The 17,388-nt window shown below is 37.7% G+C and overlaps 5 protein-coding genes across 5 annotated transcripts; 4 read left to right on the top strand and 1 right to left on the bottom strand.

Annotated features, from left to right (window-relative positions):
• The first annotated feature begins 964 nt into the window (after window positions 1-964).
• Window positions 965-3,308, top strand: LOC118062172 (patellin-4). The gene is made up of 4 exons (XM_035075880.2): window positions 965-2,086; window positions 2,163-2,287; window positions 2,434-2,575; window positions 2,793-3,308. Exons 1-4 carry the CDS (start codon window positions 1,250-1,252, stop codon window positions 3,069-3,071), a joined length of 1,383 nt encoding a protein of 460 aa, XP_034931771.1. The 5' UTR covers window positions 965-1,249; the 3' UTR covers window positions 3,072-3,308.
• Window positions 3,309-5,437: 2,129 nt separating this feature from the next.
• On the top strand, window positions 5,438-7,431 carry LOC118062173 (11S globulin seed storage protein 1). Its single transcript, XM_035075881.2, has 4 exons — window positions 5,438-5,761; window positions 5,898-6,151; window positions 6,246-6,731; window positions 6,826-7,431. Exons 1-4 carry the CDS (start codon window positions 5,455-5,457, stop codon window positions 7,219-7,221), a joined length of 1,443 nt encoding a protein of 480 aa, XP_034931772.1. The 5' UTR covers window positions 5,438-5,454; the 3' UTR covers window positions 7,222-7,431.
• A 1,160-nt stretch (window positions 7,432-8,591) lies between these two features.
• Window positions 8,592-9,601, top strand: LOC118062174 (uncharacterized). The gene is made up of 2 exons (XM_035075882.2): window positions 8,592-8,915; window positions 9,079-9,601. The coding sequence occupies exons 1-2, from the start codon at window positions 8,788-8,790 to the stop codon at window positions 9,398-9,400; spliced, it is 450 nt and encodes a 149-aa protein (XP_034931773.1). The 5' UTR covers window positions 8,592-8,787; the 3' UTR covers window positions 9,401-9,601.
• A 272-nt stretch (window positions 9,602-9,873) lies between these two features.
• LOC118062175 (mitochondrial import inner membrane translocase subunit TIM44-2) lies at window positions 9,874-14,316 on the top strand. Its single transcript, XM_035075883.2, has 14 exons — window positions 9,874-10,165; window positions 10,265-10,377; window positions 10,456-10,539; window positions 10,673-10,748; window positions 11,059-11,103; window positions 11,186-11,602; window positions 11,719-11,787; window positions 11,887-11,951; window positions 12,046-12,114; window positions 12,217-12,289; window positions 12,390-12,494; window positions 13,778-13,849; window positions 13,935-13,997; window positions 14,107-14,316. Exons 1-14 carry the CDS (start codon window positions 10,091-10,093, stop codon window positions 14,236-14,238), a joined length of 1,458 nt encoding a protein of 485 aa, XP_034931774.1. The 5' UTR covers window positions 9,874-10,090; the 3' UTR covers window positions 14,239-14,316.
• A 118-nt stretch (window positions 14,317-14,434) lies between these two features.
• LOC118062176 (11S globulin seed storage protein 2) lies at window positions 14,435-16,729 on the bottom strand. The gene is made up of 4 exons (XM_035075884.2): window positions 16,166-16,729; window positions 15,795-16,051; window positions 15,257-15,703; window positions 14,435-15,173 (listed from the first exon to the last, which is right to left on the bottom strand). Exons 1-4 carry the CDS (start codon window positions 16,449-16,451, stop codon window positions 14,793-14,795), a joined length of 1,371 nt encoding a protein of 456 aa, XP_034931775.1. The 5' UTR covers window positions 16,452-16,729; the 3' UTR covers window positions 14,435-14,792.
• Window positions 16,730-17,388: the final 659 nt, after the last annotated feature.

Raw genomic sequence — 17,388 nt, 5'->3', positions numbered from 1 at the left:
AATTATTAATTAAGAAAATCTAAAGATCATAAAAGAGTGCGTAGCTATGAATAAAAGAGGTGACGGTGTTGTTTTTCCAATTAAGAGAAGTGTTATTTAAGAAAAAAATGGAATTTTGTTTGGTTCTTGAAGACAGGGAGAGAAGAAAGAAGCGATTTTTTTGAGTTTCTAGAGCCTGAGGTTCCAAAATGGTTTTTGGTGGAGGTTGGGATGATTCTGAAGTGCTTGGGAGTTGAAAAAATAATGTAGAAATTAGGTTAGAAGGTCAAAACCAACGATTTCCAATTTTTTTTAACAAATATTAGTAGTTGACACTTGAAAGTGGCAGGCAGCGACGCGTCATCCAACTTTGTTCTTTTTATTTTTTTATGCTTGGGATGCGCATTTACAGTTCAAGTGTGTGGGCCTGGTGCATGGCTTGATCCAGCTCCCTTTCTTAAAAAAAAAAGTATTTTCCTTTTTCATGATTTATTATTTTTTAAAAAATTAAATTTAGTCAATGGTTATTTGGTGATTTTTCTATGGTTTTTATTAAATAAAATTAATATAAGTGATCGAGTGCCTTTTTTACCATTGATTTTCACATTCCTTCGATTATTTACTCTTCTAATTATAATTGTTTTTATTAAATAAAAAGCCAATAGAGTGTTTTTTTCTTAATTGTTCAAAATCAAACATATTCATATACTCTATTTAAACTTAAACATGAAATATACACGTGGTGTTAAACACTACAATATGCATACTAAATTAAAAAGAAAATCATATTGATTCATTTTAATTTCATTCGCATAATTTTTATTTTAAAATTAATTAAAATATTTAAACAGGTTTTATAACCTTATCCACGACAACGTGCCTACATTATACTACATTTTGTCTCAAACTAGACAACACTTACCCAAAACCTCTAGCTTTTAAGTCGAAGATGTCCTGAATTTGGCTATGAATTCACATTGATTGTCTATGAATTTGCAAATATCCTGCGCCTAAACCGCAACTATTGTTAGCTGTTGCATAATTTTGGCTCAGGCCTAAGTGGTTGGACTTCAGCAAACATCTAGCTTTTAAGTCGAAGATGTCCTGAATACATCACCTGTCTTCCTCGAAAAGTGGAAAAACATCTCATATTACCTTTTCCACTCTGCCTCAATTTCTGTCTGCATCCCTCTCTTCCTCTTCTCATTGAATCCCAGCGGCTGGATGGCCTCGGGGTTCAGCTCCCTGTAGGTATTGTCCATTTCTTCGGATGATTGAATCTTCATATCAACAACAATTAATGGAGGAGAAAGTTGAGAAGAGACACCAAGACAACGAAGACAGGATGATTAAAAAAGGGCAGGAAGAGGGTAATGGGAAAAAAGTCACCTTCCAAGACCAAGAGATCTACATAGCAGCTGTTCAAGAAAATGAAGAAACAGCTGGTTCTATTGAATTGGAGATGAGAAAGCAGAAGGCCTTGAACAAATTCAGGAGCATGGTGGAAGGTGCAATTATTGATAATTACCTTCTAGAAAAACCCAAAAAGAGTTTCTTGAGGAGAGAATCAGAGAGGGAGAAACAGCAGCAGAGGGAGATTAGCCTTTGGGGTGTGCCTTTATTGCCTAGTAAAGGCCATGCGAGCACCGATCTTGTGCTGTTAAAATTCCTGACAGCAAAGGACTTTAAGGTTAACGAAGCTTTCAAGATGCTTCGCAATGCTCTGAAATGGCGGAACGAATGCAGGATAGATGCTATTCCTGAAGAGAATTTGCATCTCGGCCTTGAAAAATTTGTTTACATAAATAGCGTCGGAAAACAAGGTCAGCCTGTGCATTATATTTTGTACGGGGCTTTCAAGGACAAGGAATTGTACAGGAAAGTATTAGGAAATGAAGAGAATCGCGAAAAGTTTTTGAGATTAAGAATCCAACTCATGGAGAAGAGCATCAAGCAACTTAGTTTCAAAGCTGGAGGGGCAGATTCTATACTTCAGATTACAGATCTCAAGCACTCGCCAGGGCCAGAAAGGGAGGAGTTCCGTTCAGTCCACAAAAGGGCCTCCACATTGATTCAAGCCAATTACCCTGAGCTCATTCAAAAGCATGTAAGAAGGGTAAATCATCTCATTGCAAAAGAACTGCATATTTTAAGTTAACATCAGATGTTCCATTATTTTGCAGATTGTGATAAATGTTCCATTTTGGTACTACACATCCCGTTTTCTAACATCCAGGCTCAAGCATCAGAGAGGTGAAAAGAAGGTTGTTCTTGCTAGACCATCAAAAGTCACAAAAACCCTTCTAAAGTGAGCAACATTGTAATTAATCAAAGTATATATAACATATGCTTGTTTTATTATTATTATTATTATTATTATTATTATTATTATTATTATTTGTATGCTAATTGTCTCTTGAACAATTTGATCCAACTTTGATTGCATATGTCAAGGCACATATCCCCTGAAAACCTTCCAGTTAAATATGGTGGTCTGAAAAGAGAGAATGATATCGAGTTTTTTCCAGAGGACAAAGCTTCAGAGCTAATTGTCAAACCAAATTCAGCTAGCTGCATCCAAATTCCAGTCATTGAGGTACTGATTAGCTACGTATAAAGGTTACATAAAGATTCAAAGATTTACCTGTATAACAGTTTTTTTCTTATCCACAGAGATTCATGAGGGGTGAGATAAGAACTTGCGAGATCATGGTTCAAATCTCACCTCTCATAAACATGCAAAAACCCCTCCTATGATTTTATTGTTGAGCCGTTTCCCTATGATTTAATCTTCTTCAATCTTTTCTGTTTAGGCCGGGGTAACAATTGTATGGGACTTTACTGTGGTGGGATGGGAGGTGACATGTAAACAACAGTTCATCCCAGACGACGAGGGATCATACGAAGTTCTGCTCGGGAAGGACAAGGAGAAGAAAATGGGTGACAGTGTTAGGAATTCTTTTTACATAAGTGAACCAGGGAAGATTGTGATAACCATTGACAACGCAACACTGAAGAAGAAAAGGGTGTACTACAGATCCAAAGCCAAACCCACCGCACCGCCCTATGTCATTTTCAAGAAACAGCTTTAACCTTTGGTTTACTTCAATCATGCCAATTCTCTGATGCGTTTATTTTTATCTAAATTTGAGTTGCAAGCTATATTTATTTGACAAATCTGATGCTCTAGGAAAGCGTTCAAGGGTTGGTCGAGACGACAACGAAAGGATGATACATCCAGTTCCATGTTTGAATCTAGCCATTGGTTTCTTGAAAAAAAATGATACATCAACTTGCATCTACTTAATCCCTTCTGCATAAATAGACGTAGGATTTTTGGATATATGATATGAACAATACATAGTTCTGATGAGGATCTATCCATACATTCATTTCATGAAAAAAAAAAAAAAAAAAGACAGAAAAGGTCTGGCTGCGCAAACACACACACACACATGACACATCTATATAAAGAATCTGGATGCATCGTCTTAAATTTGGTTTCTCTTTTTCCTGTATTACAGAAGTAGACAAACTAATTTAATTACTTAGCATCAAAGCTATTAACCAGCCAGTTGTCTCTACTCACTGCACAAATTGTATTCCCAGGCATCTTCATCTTGCCAAATATATGAACATACACTACGTGCACAATACATGCTGAAGTACCGAACCTTGTTTAATTCTGATTCAGACATTATTCGCCCAGAAGCAAATTCCTCTCCTTATTCCCTTAGGCTTTACTAGCAAACTTCCCGTGATATGCTGCGGGTGGTACCACAGTTTTTTAAATATATAAGAAAATTATTCAAGTCAATATTACTTTTCAACTTGGTTTAAAATTTTAAATTACCAATCTGAATTCTTGTATTTCTTGGATTTTAAATTAGATTATATGAGAGTTATTGTTAAATAATTATTTTAATTTAAAAATTTATTAAATTATCAAGTGAGATTTCAAGAATAATTTTTTATATTACTCATTAATATATCTATCGACGTGATTTAGTAAAGTTGTCTAGTTAATTAATAGTTTAGTTAATTAATAGTTAACTTAGATGATTGATAAAAATATTATTAGGTTTTTTTTTATATATAAATAAGTTAAGATGATATTTTTTTTTAATATTGAGACTATTGGTAAAAACATAGTTAATTTATTAAAAACATTATATGGGACTTCACTGGATTTAATTATTTTTTTTACTTGATTATATGATAATAAAAACAGACACTTGCAAAATAAGACACAGATCAAATGTTGTTATGTTTATTTGAGACCATAAGTACCCGAGCATATCGAAACAAATCATGAAAAATAATTAAAAATTAACTAAATATTAAAAGATAAATTATATAAAAAAATCAAAAAAATTAAAACCTAACATTAAAAAATAAAATAAAAAAAACTAAACAAAACAAATAACCAATAAAAAAATATCCCAGACCACTATTTTTCACATCTTGCCATTACTATGATAATGGCCATACAATCAGGGATGAGGGTTTTTTTTTTTTTTTGTTGAAAGTCCATTTTCACCCACAAACAACTAAAAACCTCTTTAAATTATTACCCAACCCAGAAAAAACCCCAAATCAAGGGGAAAAAAAATTGAATTGAAACATGATCCTTTCCAAATATGTTTATAGAAAAACCTCTTCAAATTAAAAATTTTTCTTCAAATAAAACCCGTGTACATTAAAACTAGCAAATTTTGTCACTAAAAATGACCAAACTGACCAATTTCTTTCTTTTCATGGTTTTTATTATTGTGATTTTCTTTCTCAAGTCTCAAAGTAAAGATGGAGAAATAAATATAATGAACTTTTACACCACAACAAAAAATATCTAGAATTTGAGATTAGACATATATTTTTTTCAGTTTTTATATTTTACATTCTTTTTTTTTTTAATTTGTTAATTTTATTATAATATCAAAACTAATTTCATAGGTTATAAAAGAATTATATTCAAATAAAAATGAAAAAAAAAATGAAAAAAGAAGAAGTTAAGAGCTTCTGTTAACATGTGAACAGTGACGAAGCTTTGTCAGACAATCCTAGATGTTTTAGTATAAAAGGTAATAAAAGCTCGTGTGAACTATTATCATTTCTTGATTAAGCAAGTATATGGAGTTTTGATTAATTATGATAGAAACGACAAGCTTAATTATGAAGAGTGATATTTCAAATTTCGATACACTTCAAATACGGACAGACATAAATATCTTTCTGTCTCATGTTTTTCTTTTCTCTAGAACCCTTTTGTGCTGTTCTACAAAGCTCGGGGACACCTGCGTTGCCTGATCTTATGAGGTGTAAGACGTTAGGGTCAAGCAGCCATGCAAACTGAAGAAAGAGCTGAATAAATCTCCCTTATGTGTCACTCACTCGGTTCCCTTTCTAATCTATAAATACCAACACCTCCCAGTTGCCACTTCACCTCAATCCACTAGCAATAAGCAGCCTATATCTATGCCATCCATGGCTAAGACTAATGTCCTGCTCTCCTTCTCTCTCTTTCTTGTTCTCTTCCATGGCTCCTTAGGTTTGACAGCTGATCGCTCACGTCAGCATCAAGGCCAGTGCCAGCTTGATAGGCTCAACGCCCTAAAGCCTGATAACCGCATTAAGAGTGAAGCCGGTGTGACGGAGTCCTGGGATCCCAACCATGATCAGTTCCAATGTGCTGGTGTAGCCGTCGTCAGGAGGACCATTGAACCCAATGGCCTTTTGTTGCCATCCTACAGCAATGCTCCTCAGCTTGTATACATCGTCCAAGGTAACTTCAAGATTAATTTAATTAATTACCTCTAGTTGGTTAAACAGGATACTTTTTTGTTACTCTATATTATATGTTTTAGGACAAGTAAGCAAGATTATTAATTCGCTAATTTGTGTACGATTCTAATATTCAGGTAGGGGTATGACCGGGACCTTGATGCCTGGATGTCCTGAAACATTCCAAGAATCTCAAGAATCGCAAGGTCAAGGCAGCCGCAGGTTACAAGACCAGCACCAGAAGGTTCATCGCTTCCGAGAGGGTGATGTCATTGCTTTGCCTGCTGGAGTTGCCCACTGGTGTTACAATGACGGCAAGGAGCGTGTTATTGCTGTTACTGTCCTTGATATGGCTAACAGTGCCAACCAGCTAGATGACATGAATCCTAGAGTAAGACTCAAATCATTTTTGTTCATGGTAACTTGATCCACCAAATCATTTTTCAAACACAAGAGCTAATGACATTTCTATGATTTTGTAATAGAATTTCTATCTAGCTGGTAACCCACAAGAAGAGTTCCAGCAAGTACAAGGCCAGCCACGCCACCGTGGCGAGCAGCGAACAGGGCGAGAACCATTTCGCGGGCATGGCCAGCAACAATGCAACAACATCTTCTGTGGAATGGACACAAGGTTCCTTGCTGAAGCTTTCAATGTTAGTGAACAAGTAGCAAGGAAGCTTCAGTGTGAGAGTGACAGAAGGGGCAACATTGTGAGGGTGAAAGGTGGACTTCACACTGTCATGCCACCCAGTTTGAGACAAGAGGAACAAGAGCAAGGACAACGTCGAGAACATTGCAATGGCTTGGAGGAGACCATGTGCACAATGAGGATTAGAGAGAACATTGGTGACCCCTCACGTGCTGACGTGTTCACCCCAGAAGCAGGGCGCATTAGCACTGTCAATAGCCACAATCTCCCTATCCTTCGATACATGCAACTCAGTGCCGAGAGAGGCGTTCTTTACAATGTGAGTGGGCGATATATATATCCTCGCCAAATTTCTTTGCATGGAATTAATGCCATCCTCAAAAGAAAAATTCTTAATCTTTGTGAATTCACAGGAAGCTATGATGATGCCACACTGGAACCTGAATGCGCATAGCATAATGTACGCAATCAGGGGCCAAGCACACGTTCAGGTGGTGGATCACAGTGGTCGAACTGTGTTTGATGGCGAAATGCGCGAGGGACAAGTCCTGACAGTGCCACAAAATTTCGCTGTTGTGAAACGGTCTGATCAACAAAGTTTCGAGTGGGTATCCTTCAAGACCAATGACAATGCCATGATCTCACCTCTGGCTGGTCGCACCTCGGCACTCCGGGCAATGCCAGCCGAAGTTCTTGCCAATGCCTTCAGAATCTCAGTAGAAGATGCAAAGAGAATCAAGTTCGAGAGGCAGGAAACCACTTTAACTAGCCACAGGTCGACTCGATCTGGAAGCTGGGCTGAGGCTTAGTTGAGTATAGATGGGGCTACTGTTTAATCTGATGCTGCATGCAGGCAGTATCATTTAAAAAAAAAATGGAAATCAAGGTAGAAATAAAAAGGGGCTTTGAGGTCTCTTGTTATGTAAAGTAGAGTTTGTGTATCTACTTTCTAATAACTACTGCTGCTTGTACCTTCTTACAAGTGAGTAATGAAATCCTGCAATTGACCTGCCTCTGGAGCTGTTTTCTTCACTTCATGTTGCTGTTTTCTGCTTTCTTAACGTTGATTAAATAGATGTGGCAGGTTTTGGTAGAGCTCTAGCCATGGCTATTCTGAAGAAAGAACCTTAATATATCAGTATAGAAAGCATTGAGCTCACGAAAGGATCCATAAAAGAGGTTTGATATTCAATTTCAAAACCGCCCTGAAGCCCCAAAGCAATAGAAAACCATAATTCTAACCTCCGATTTGGTGACGGATTTAATGTTCTTTTTTCCTGTGAAAAACACTCAAAAACATGTAGAAGCAGCCTCTAGATTTTCTGCATCGATCAATTGCGCCTGAAACCCCAATTATCCCTCCGCCAAGAACAACGAGTTCAAAAGTTAATGCAGTCCTTGGACACCATAGGAAGAAAGCACGTGATGGGACGCTTTCCAGAGCTTCTATGCCATCTCAACTCACGTGCTATCTTCCTTCTCAACCCTTGGCTTTACTTTTGGAGCAGAACCGTCTCCGCAATTAAGCTTTGCATAGATGCAAGATCTCACTTGGTAGCCGAACACGAAAGCAACGGAAGATGCTAACGGCTAGAGTTCGTCTTTTGTCCACTTGGATGACATTTAAGAACTCGACATCGCGTTAAATCTGTTTTATAAATCCACTCGGATAATAAAGGTACGATAATATTTTAAAAATTAATATTATACTTACTTTCATCTTTTTTTAAAAAAAATTTATAATTTACATAGTTTTTTTTTTTAAATGAATCATTATTTCATTCGCTATTAAATCAATTTAAATCGATTATTTTTATTAAAATAATATTATTTTATTTTTTAATAAAATTCCTGAAAATTAACTTAATTAAATTTAATGGGATCAATTAAATTTCATTACATCTATATTTTTATATTTAATTAAAACTTAACCCGAATTATATTTTTAATTATGGGGTTTTCAAGTTAATACAGTGAATCAGATTTAATAATTACGGATCATATATAAATATTAAATATAGTTTTAAATCCTTGAACAAGTTAACTAATTAATAAAAATTAATTTTTTTAAAAATAATATTATTTTAAAAAATGAAAAGTAAAGAAATATCTAACCTCGCCAAATTCTAACCATATGCTTCAGTTATGTTCTGTTTAATCTGTTCTTTTCATTATATTATAGAATATTTTTTGAAAAACGGAGTCCGGTCCAAAATCACAGCTACCCGTGCTAAAAGGACAGAGACACTCACTGGTCTGAAATTTGAAATCGTGTCCAAAGATATATAGCTAGAAGAAACTCAGATCCCAAACAGCGACATCATAGGAGAAGAATGGAAGCTTAAGCACAGCCGTAACAAAGTTAAAGCACGACGATGGGTATGCCTTTTCTACTGAGTCGACTCGTTCTCATCATCTTTGTTGCTCACTTTGCAGCTTCAAAAGCAGCAGCCACAAGACCTGGTTTTATCTACACAAGAACCAGAGGAAGATGCACTCCCCAGTAAGTCCTCTGTTCCCCCTTCTTCTCTCCTTCAGTTTCAGTCTTAAGAATCATGTAGAACGCCTACCACGTCCATGTACGTTACACACGTACGTATGGTGTTGTATTGTAATGTATAAAGGTTGTGGATTGACTGACATGAGCGGACCCGGATCTGTCTCAGGTTCTGGAGCAGCAGGAGAGAGTCATGGCCAAGGATGGTCCCGCAGAGAGCAACAGTATCAAAGGTGTTTGGATCAGGAGTATTTGAGCGGTACGGATCGGATGTGACCTTGCTGGAATCAACGACTAGGAACGACGATGAGAACGCATTTGCTGGGTTGTTGAAGCAGGCGAGTGCAGCTCTTCTGAACTCATATGCTAGAGAGGGGTTTCCATACTCTGCTTGGGAAGTGAAGACTCTGCTGATACAGGCATTGGTCTCCAAGGAGGCTGCGGCCACTCAAGCCAAGCAGTTCTCTGTTGCCAACGAAGCTTGTAATTAATTATAAACTAGTATACATTTTTACTTGCTTTTGTGACCAATCCTTCTCTGTGTTTCTCTGTTATTGTTGTGTTGCAATGTGCAATGTTGCCCAGATGTAAGGACTTGAAATTTTAGCTTGGATTTTGTCGTCTGGTGTGCTGTGCGACAAGGATTGAATTGTGATGAATTTTTTATATTAATATGAATATTCAAAAGTTTATGTATATCTTAATTAATTTTATTAATCCTATAATCAAGTCTTCCTTAGTAAAATTCTGTTTAACTCTTGTTTGATCCAGTTGTGCATCTCTTCACTGATCTATTTGTGTTTCCAATCTTATTCTTGAAGTGAAATTTGAAGCGAACCATTTCTCTTAACCCAGCCCATTGAAGCCCAGCCCATACCAGATCAGCCCAGACCAGAAGTTCGGCCCTAGGTTACTGTTTGGTCAAGACTCATATGCTAACCCAAACGAGCTCAAAGTTATTCTGACATCCTGAGTTCCGCACAAATCTCTCGTTACCCGAACAAACCCTTCCCTTCTTCTCTATAGGCAGCAGCTAAAATACAAACACACGTTAGGGCAAAAAAAATACCACTACCGTTGCTGGTTTGTTTCTCACGAAACATTGACAACCTCCTCATCCCCCCCACCCCCACCCCCACCGCTCTGTAAAGAATTAAACCAAAAAAATTGTTCTGTTTTAAATGGCGAGCAGGAAACTTGTTCGAGACTTGGTCCTCTCAAGACAGCCCCTGTTTCTTCACTTGATATCCAAGCAGGTTATTTTCCAAAGAAAGCCTCTCTCTCTCTCCCCCTTTCTTTGTCTTTGTCTTTCTGTATTGGGGTGGTGACTGTATGCTTTGCTTTTGGCGTTGCAGGTTCCAAGCAGCAGATTACAGGTAGTATCAAATTACGGGTGCCCGTATTCCGGCTACCGTCGATTTAGCGTCTTCAATGAGTTTTCCAAGAAAGTTAAAGGAGAAGCTCAAAGGTATTTATGGTCCTTTTTTTTTTTAGTTATAGAGTTGTAATAATTTATTTATACGTTTGTCCTTGATATTGGGTGCAGAAATCTAGAATTTAAACAGTCTGTGAAGGAACTGAAGGAAAAAGCAGAGGAACTGAAAGGGGTGAAAGAAGAGCTCAAAGTAAGGTAAGGTGTGTCTTGAGAATAAATAGCAGGTTCATGGTTTGTGTAATTTGTTAGCTTTAATTAGTAGTTAATAGGCTGAGACATACCGTTGTATGTCAAGGGAGAGCCTGAGATGATGAAATGGCGAATGCAGAACAAAGCAGACAACTGAGAAGCTGTACAAGCATGTGGATTGCGTTTGGACTGAAGCTGAAGCTACTGCAAAAAAGGTGTGTGATTCATATCATTGATCTTCAGATGTTGTTGACCGTAGAAGTATCTTTTGCTTGGAACATTCCATTTCTGTGAATAGATTGTTCGTATTTTGCAAGATTAATTTTTTCTTTCCATTCAGAGAGTTTCGAAGTCTTTTTTGCTTTCTGTTCAGAGAGTTTTGAAACTGACCTAGTAATCAGACAGGCGGACAGTGGGGTTGGTTTCGAAGTCTCTGGATTGGAGAATCTAGGATTATTGAGTTTGTAATAATAACACGTGTTAGTGGGATATAATTTACTATTAGCAATTGTTTGTTGTTTTTAGGTTTCTGCCAATGTTAAAGAAAAAGTTTCAGCTGCCACAGAGGAGGTATGCTTACCTTTTAAATTATCAGCCTATTCTTTGGAGTGATGGCCGTGAAGTAATTATTTTTCACATCCTGGGTGATTAGGTCAAAGAATCTTTTGGGATTGGGAAAGAAGAGTCATCTGAGTCTGCTGGCACGTCGGCTAAAGATGGTGTTGGTGCTGAAGAATGTAGAAAGGCCTTTCCTGGTGAAGAAGCAGACAAGCAGACTGGAACCAGTGATACAACAGAAACATTATTCGGAAAGTTTAAATCAAGCATTCCTTCCTCAAAATTGTCTTCAGCCTTCCAGAAATTGAAAGAAGCAAGGGTCAGTGAAATGATGAAGAAAGGATATGATGTTGTGAAGGATGAGTTATATGGTAATACCAATACGAGAAAGCACCTGGAATATACCCCTCCTCCTTCCTTCAGCGGTGAAATAAGTACAAAAACTGACATTGCTGTTCTACCCTCAAAACAGTCTCGATGGAGTAAAAAATGGGAGGCAATAAGAGAAAAAGTAATTTTATTGATGCTGCATGAATTTTCGTTTTTCGTTACAAAATAAAGCTACTTATTTTATATTGTCTTGCTTCTTCACTGCGATGATAATGTTTTCTGATCTTTTAAACCCAGATGCAAGGTCATCCTGTATTCAAGCATTTTGCTGGTCTCAGTGAACCTGTTGTGACAAAGGGTCATGAGGTCTGATCTTCTATTATTTCATATCAGTTCTCGAGGTGTTAGTTCACCGTGCCCCTCTCAAATCGTTTTTGTAACTTCCCTTTTGGTTGCAATTCCTAGATTGCAGAGGACATGCGGGACAGATGGGAGACAAGTGATAGTCCCATTGTTCACAAAATCCAGGAGTATGGCCCTCTCTCCCTCACTCTCTCCTGTGTGCTCTTGCTATAGAGGATGAATACCTTAAAGAGTTCATAAAACATTTTCCTTTCTTGACAGTGTCAGTGATTCCATCTTTCAAGAAAGTGATGCTGCAGCATCAATCAAGGAAATACGTCGTCGAGATCCGTATGATCAAATGAGCTTCATTTTTTTGTTTCACAAACTAATGTTCTGTATTCCAACATTAAATTTATGAACTTTTTTGTTCCTCGAATGTGTTTTTACCAGATCATTTTCTTTGATGGATTTTGTGGCAGAAGTTCAGGAAGCTATTAGACCTGTCCTTAATGCTTATATGAAGGTGAGCACAAAGTTCATTTATCATGACTCTCCACCTTTTGCCCATATGAGTAATTGAAATTCTGTCCCATCAGCAACTAACTGACGCTCTCTATGTACAGGGGGATATAGAAACTTTGAAGAAATACTGCACCTCTGAAGTGATTAATCGGCGTGAAGCAGAACATAAGGCATTTGAGGCCCATGGTATATTCTTTGATAACAAGGTATCAATTTCCACTTTAAAACACTTTCTTTATTTTGCAATGTTCAAGGCTTTTGATGGCATGGCTTTTGCTGCATTTAGCTGATTGGAGTGCCATTTTGTTGAGCTTAGTTTTTCCTGCAGAAGAATGTCTTTTTCTTCCAGTGGGTTGGCACATTCCTTAATTATTTTTTTTTTATCCATGGTAAAGGCAAATGTTTTTCATTTCAATTATTGTATTTTTAGAGGACCATGTAGATGCTTTTGCCAAGCATAATTATTAACTTAATTCTCTGTTTGCACATTCCTTTATATATATAAATATTTTATCCATGGTAAAGGCAAATGTTTTTCATTTCAATTATTGTAAGTTTAAAGGACTGTGTAGATGCTTTTGCCAAGCATAATTATTAACTTAATTCTCTTAAATGAGTTATCAGATGTAATAGCTATTCTATCACATTTCCACTTCAAGTTAGACCATGGTGCTGTGCTATATATAACTGTTCTTAGAATTACTATATGCTGAGTTCGAAAAATGAAGAAACAATGACAGGGTATGTTGAGACTCTTACCCACAGTGTATGCATATCTAATATTTGATGGATATTGCTTCATATACAATAATTTGGTAAGTTTCTTGAGTAATTTGAGACTAGAAAATAGCTAGGCGTTTAATGCTAAATATGTTTCTAAAAGTCAGAAAGAACTTGTTGTCATAATCAAAATCGACAATAACATGTATCAGGATGCATACTGTAGTTATTTGTTGATGTCATGGGTGCCAAGTTCTATCTCATCATTAGCATCATAAACATGTGCCTGGGTAGAGGGGTGGTGTACGTGCAAAGCATGCATGTCATGAATGAAGTAATCCATTTGCATTTCTTGTTGACCTTCAAATTGTTTTAGTGATAGACCATGTGGTCAAGTGATTCATCAGACAATAGTTAATGTTATCGTATTGCCTATTCAGTATATAACTGTTTTTAGAATTACTAAATGATGAGTACAAAGAATGAATAAACAATGACGGTATGTTGACAAGTGTGTGCACATCCAATATTGAGGGATTTTGCTACATTTACAATTGTTTCGTGGGTTTATCGAGCAATTTGAGACTAGAAAATAGCTAGGTATTTAATGGGCTGGATATGTTTCTCAAAGCTGGGGAAGAACAAATAGTTGTCATGACTTGTAGGTATTGGATGCAGACTGCAGTTATTTGTATATTGTTTTTAGATGGAATGCATGGTATATTCCAGTTTGATAAGTTGATAAAAAATATCCTTATGATTGGTGCAGATTTTACATATATCTGATGTGGAAGTAAGGGAGATCAAAATGATGGGAACCTCTCCGCTAATCATTGTGGCGGTATGCATCCCTTTTTGGGTAACTTTATTGCAGTCATTAAATGATTTTATGCCTATTGATGGCCATGTTTCTGGAAAAAATGCAGTTCCAGACACAGCAAGTCCATTGTATACGTGATCAAAATGGTGCAATAACAGAAGGGGGTCAGGTAAATATGAATCTTCTTTCTCAAAACGTTTTTCCTGGAAATCAACACTCTTCCTTCTGCTTGTTCTTGCTTGCGAGAGTTTGAATATATTTTTTGGTGGTTATCGTAGGATACAATCCATACTGTATACTATGCATGGGCTATGCGACAAGTAGATCCAGAAGAACTTGGTGGGGGTGCAATCTACCCAATATGGAAGCTAATGGAAATGCAACAGCTTGGAGTCCAATCCCTCATCTAGTTTTCATATTTTCAAGTTACTGATGGATGTTGTACAATTGAAATGTACTGAATTTTTTTATTTTCCAATTTTGTTTTTCGGGTCTGAACTTCCCAGGGTTTTCACGTGGCCTGGGAAAGCTTAGCTAGCATTTATTTTTCATTTGATCAAATAAAAAAATAATTTACCAAGTAAAAAACCACAAAAATCATTGTCTGGGAAATTGCTGCTGTTATTTGCACCAGAAAGTTTTCTTGGCCGTCGTTTTCAGAATAGTACTGCAGAGTTCATGCTGTCATTTCAGGATATGCGATATTTTCAGTGGCTATTTGTTCTTGGTTAGGGGAAAAAAAGATTATATGAGCCATAGTCCATGTAGAACTGGAAGGCTGTCATAACAGAAGGCCAGGTTTTATTGATCATAAAAGAAGGCTTACATGCATTTTTACACTCGCCCGCTAAATATACAGAAGCTTCTTGGTTGATGGATCCTTCTCCAAGGAAACAAGAAGGGATGTCTTGGTAGTGGTGGCCCCTAGGAGCACTGGAAGTAGCTAGCAGAACAAAAATTCTGATCAAGATGAGGTCCTGGCAGGGGACAGCAGCATGGTTTGCGGGTCTCTGTTCATCTTCAATTGTTCAGCTTCTCTAGGGGAAATCTGGTAAGCGTTGGAGATGACATCAATGGGCATGGCCCTCATCACGGAAATGGAACCAGCCATAGGACTCTTCATTGGCTGGCTGCTTGATTTGAACGACACCCATTCAAAACCATTGCTTCCTGCCCTCATCAATGTAGCGTAGAATTGAGGGATCACAAACATGTCACCTTGCCTTACTCTCTCGTTCATTATGGTGTTTCCTCTTTCGTCCACAACCTGTGCGTTCAACTCACCGCGGAGAGCATAGACGACTCTGTTGTCTGTCATGGACCAGTGTGGCGAGTACAATGCATTCTGCGAGAGGAATGATTCAAAGAAGTTGGATTTAAAAAATGCACAGTAAATTAAGGGTTGAAATCGGGTTAAATGTTACGTACTGGTATAAGATGGCCTCTCTCAGCGCTCATGTCAATGAATTGAAGGATAGGAAGCTTTTGCTGGTTGGCAATGTTGATTCTTCCGCCCTGTTTAGTGTAAACATCGGCTTCTCCTTGGAGTTCAATGTTCTGTTTGATTTTCATGTTGCAGAAAGTTTCTTCCCAGCCGTTCCGAGGTGAAGATTCGCTTTGTTCCTCCTCCTCTTGATCGGGTGACATGATTCTCATGTCTTCTCGGCACTTGACAATGAGTCCTCTGTTACTATCTTGACGCATTCTCCTTACTGTCTCTCTTGGAACGTTGAAGGCCTCAGCCATCAACTCTTCGTCAAATCCACGGAATATGTTCTGGAAGGTCTCTTCATGGCTCCTCTCAGATTGACCTGCGTGTCTCCGAGAAGCTATTTCCTGTCCGTGCCTGGATTGGCCGCCCGCCAGTATAAATCCCTTTGTAACATGATTAATAACCAACAATTAGCTCGCTCACCACAGATTAAAAGTTACTGGAACTTCGAAGGAAAATGGAGAGAAATATTACTCTAAGGTTTTGGTCCAGCTGGTTAGCCTGGTTGTTAAGATCAAGAACAGAGACGGAGATGAGCTCCTCATTACCATCATTGTAGCACCAATGGGCTGCTCCTGCTGGCACGGCAACGACATCTCCCCGGCGAATCCTGTGAACTTTCTGGTGCTGGTCTCCTGACATTCCTTTCTGGCCTTGGCCTCTTGAAAATTGCTGATCTTCGTGATATGTCTCGGGGCATCCAGGATAGCTGACTCCCATTACTCCCCTACCTGTTCCATTTTACTTCTCATGTTAGCTACCTTTTCTCAAATAGCATAAAAATGAGCTCTTAATTATTGGTCCATATTATCAGCCAGCCTGATCTTGTAAAATCGTTATCTTACCTTGCTCAATGTACACCAAGCGAGGGGCAGGGAAGAACTTGGGCAAAGAGAGGGAATTAGTCTGTATAGTGTCCCTCATGGGAGCGAACCCAGCACACCGGAATTGGTCCTCCTCGGGGTCCCAAATCTCAGTCACACCACCTTGGGACCTCATCCGATGAGAAGGTTTGCTGGTAGAGATCTTCCGGAGGTGGCATTGTTGTGCTTCCCTCTGCTGCATTTCAGTGATTGCTACAGCTGCATAAGCAAGCAAAGAGAGAAGCAATAACACAACAAGTTTAGTCATCCTGGACGTGTACAGGGCAGCAGAAGAAAGAAGAAAAAACTGAGAAGTGGTGATTTGGGCTGGCACTTGAAGCCCTCTTTATAGGGTGAAAGAGGTGGTGACTGGCGGGATTGTGTGGCATGGAGGGTTGGTTTGTTCTGCATGGAGGCATTGTCGTGATGTTTAACACGATTCGCCACCTCGCCTGGGTTGCAGGTTGAGCTGGTAAGGCCATCTAGTGTACGTGGTGCTGTTCCTAGCTGAAGTCCTAAGAACAATATTTGCACCCATCACTTGTCTTTGCTTTCTCTATTTGTCAAAGAAACAGAGAAATCAAGCCAGCCAGCCAGCGCTCATTTAATTTCTTTGCTTTCTGAAGTATCGGTGTGGGTGACGAGCTCTATGATAAATGTAAAATTAACCTCTTACGGATGTGTTAAACCAGTGATGAATGTAGGGAGTGGCCCTCAAAGTCTGAAATTCTTTCAAAATCATCATTGAATTCATACAATTTTTTAAAGGTATTCTTATGAAATGGCCCCCAAACAAAAAAACTACACATCTTAGCCCCCCATTTCAGATTTTACCATAAGAAATATTAAGCTTGGAGATAATATAAGTGACGCAAAAAACCATAGTCTTGCTGTTGTGTATGAATGGGTTAAATGATATGACAACCTCTTATTATCAATGAGCTAAATGTTTCGAGATTGTGTTTGATAATATGATTGTGATTATTTTTTAAAATATTTTTTATTTAAAAATATATTAAAATAATATTTTTTTTAATTATTTTTTATATTAGTGTATCAAAATAATCTAAAAATATTAATTTAAAATAAAAATAAAATTAAAATTAAATTTTTTTAAGACTTCTAAAATTGCCTGCTATCCTTATGGCCCAGAGTAGGATAAAATTGATCAAAGATTTTAAATTACACAGGTGTTTGATCTAAGA

This window comes from Populus alba, chromosome 5, assembly GCF_005239225.2.
Source record: "Populus alba chromosome 5, ASM523922v2, whole genome shotgun sequence".
Classification (NCBI taxonomy): Eukaryota; Viridiplantae; Streptophyta; class Magnoliopsida; order Malpighiales; family Salicaceae; genus Populus; species Populus alba.
Note: the sequence above shows the minus strand (reverse complement) of the source record. Positions and strands in the feature narration are given on the sequence as shown.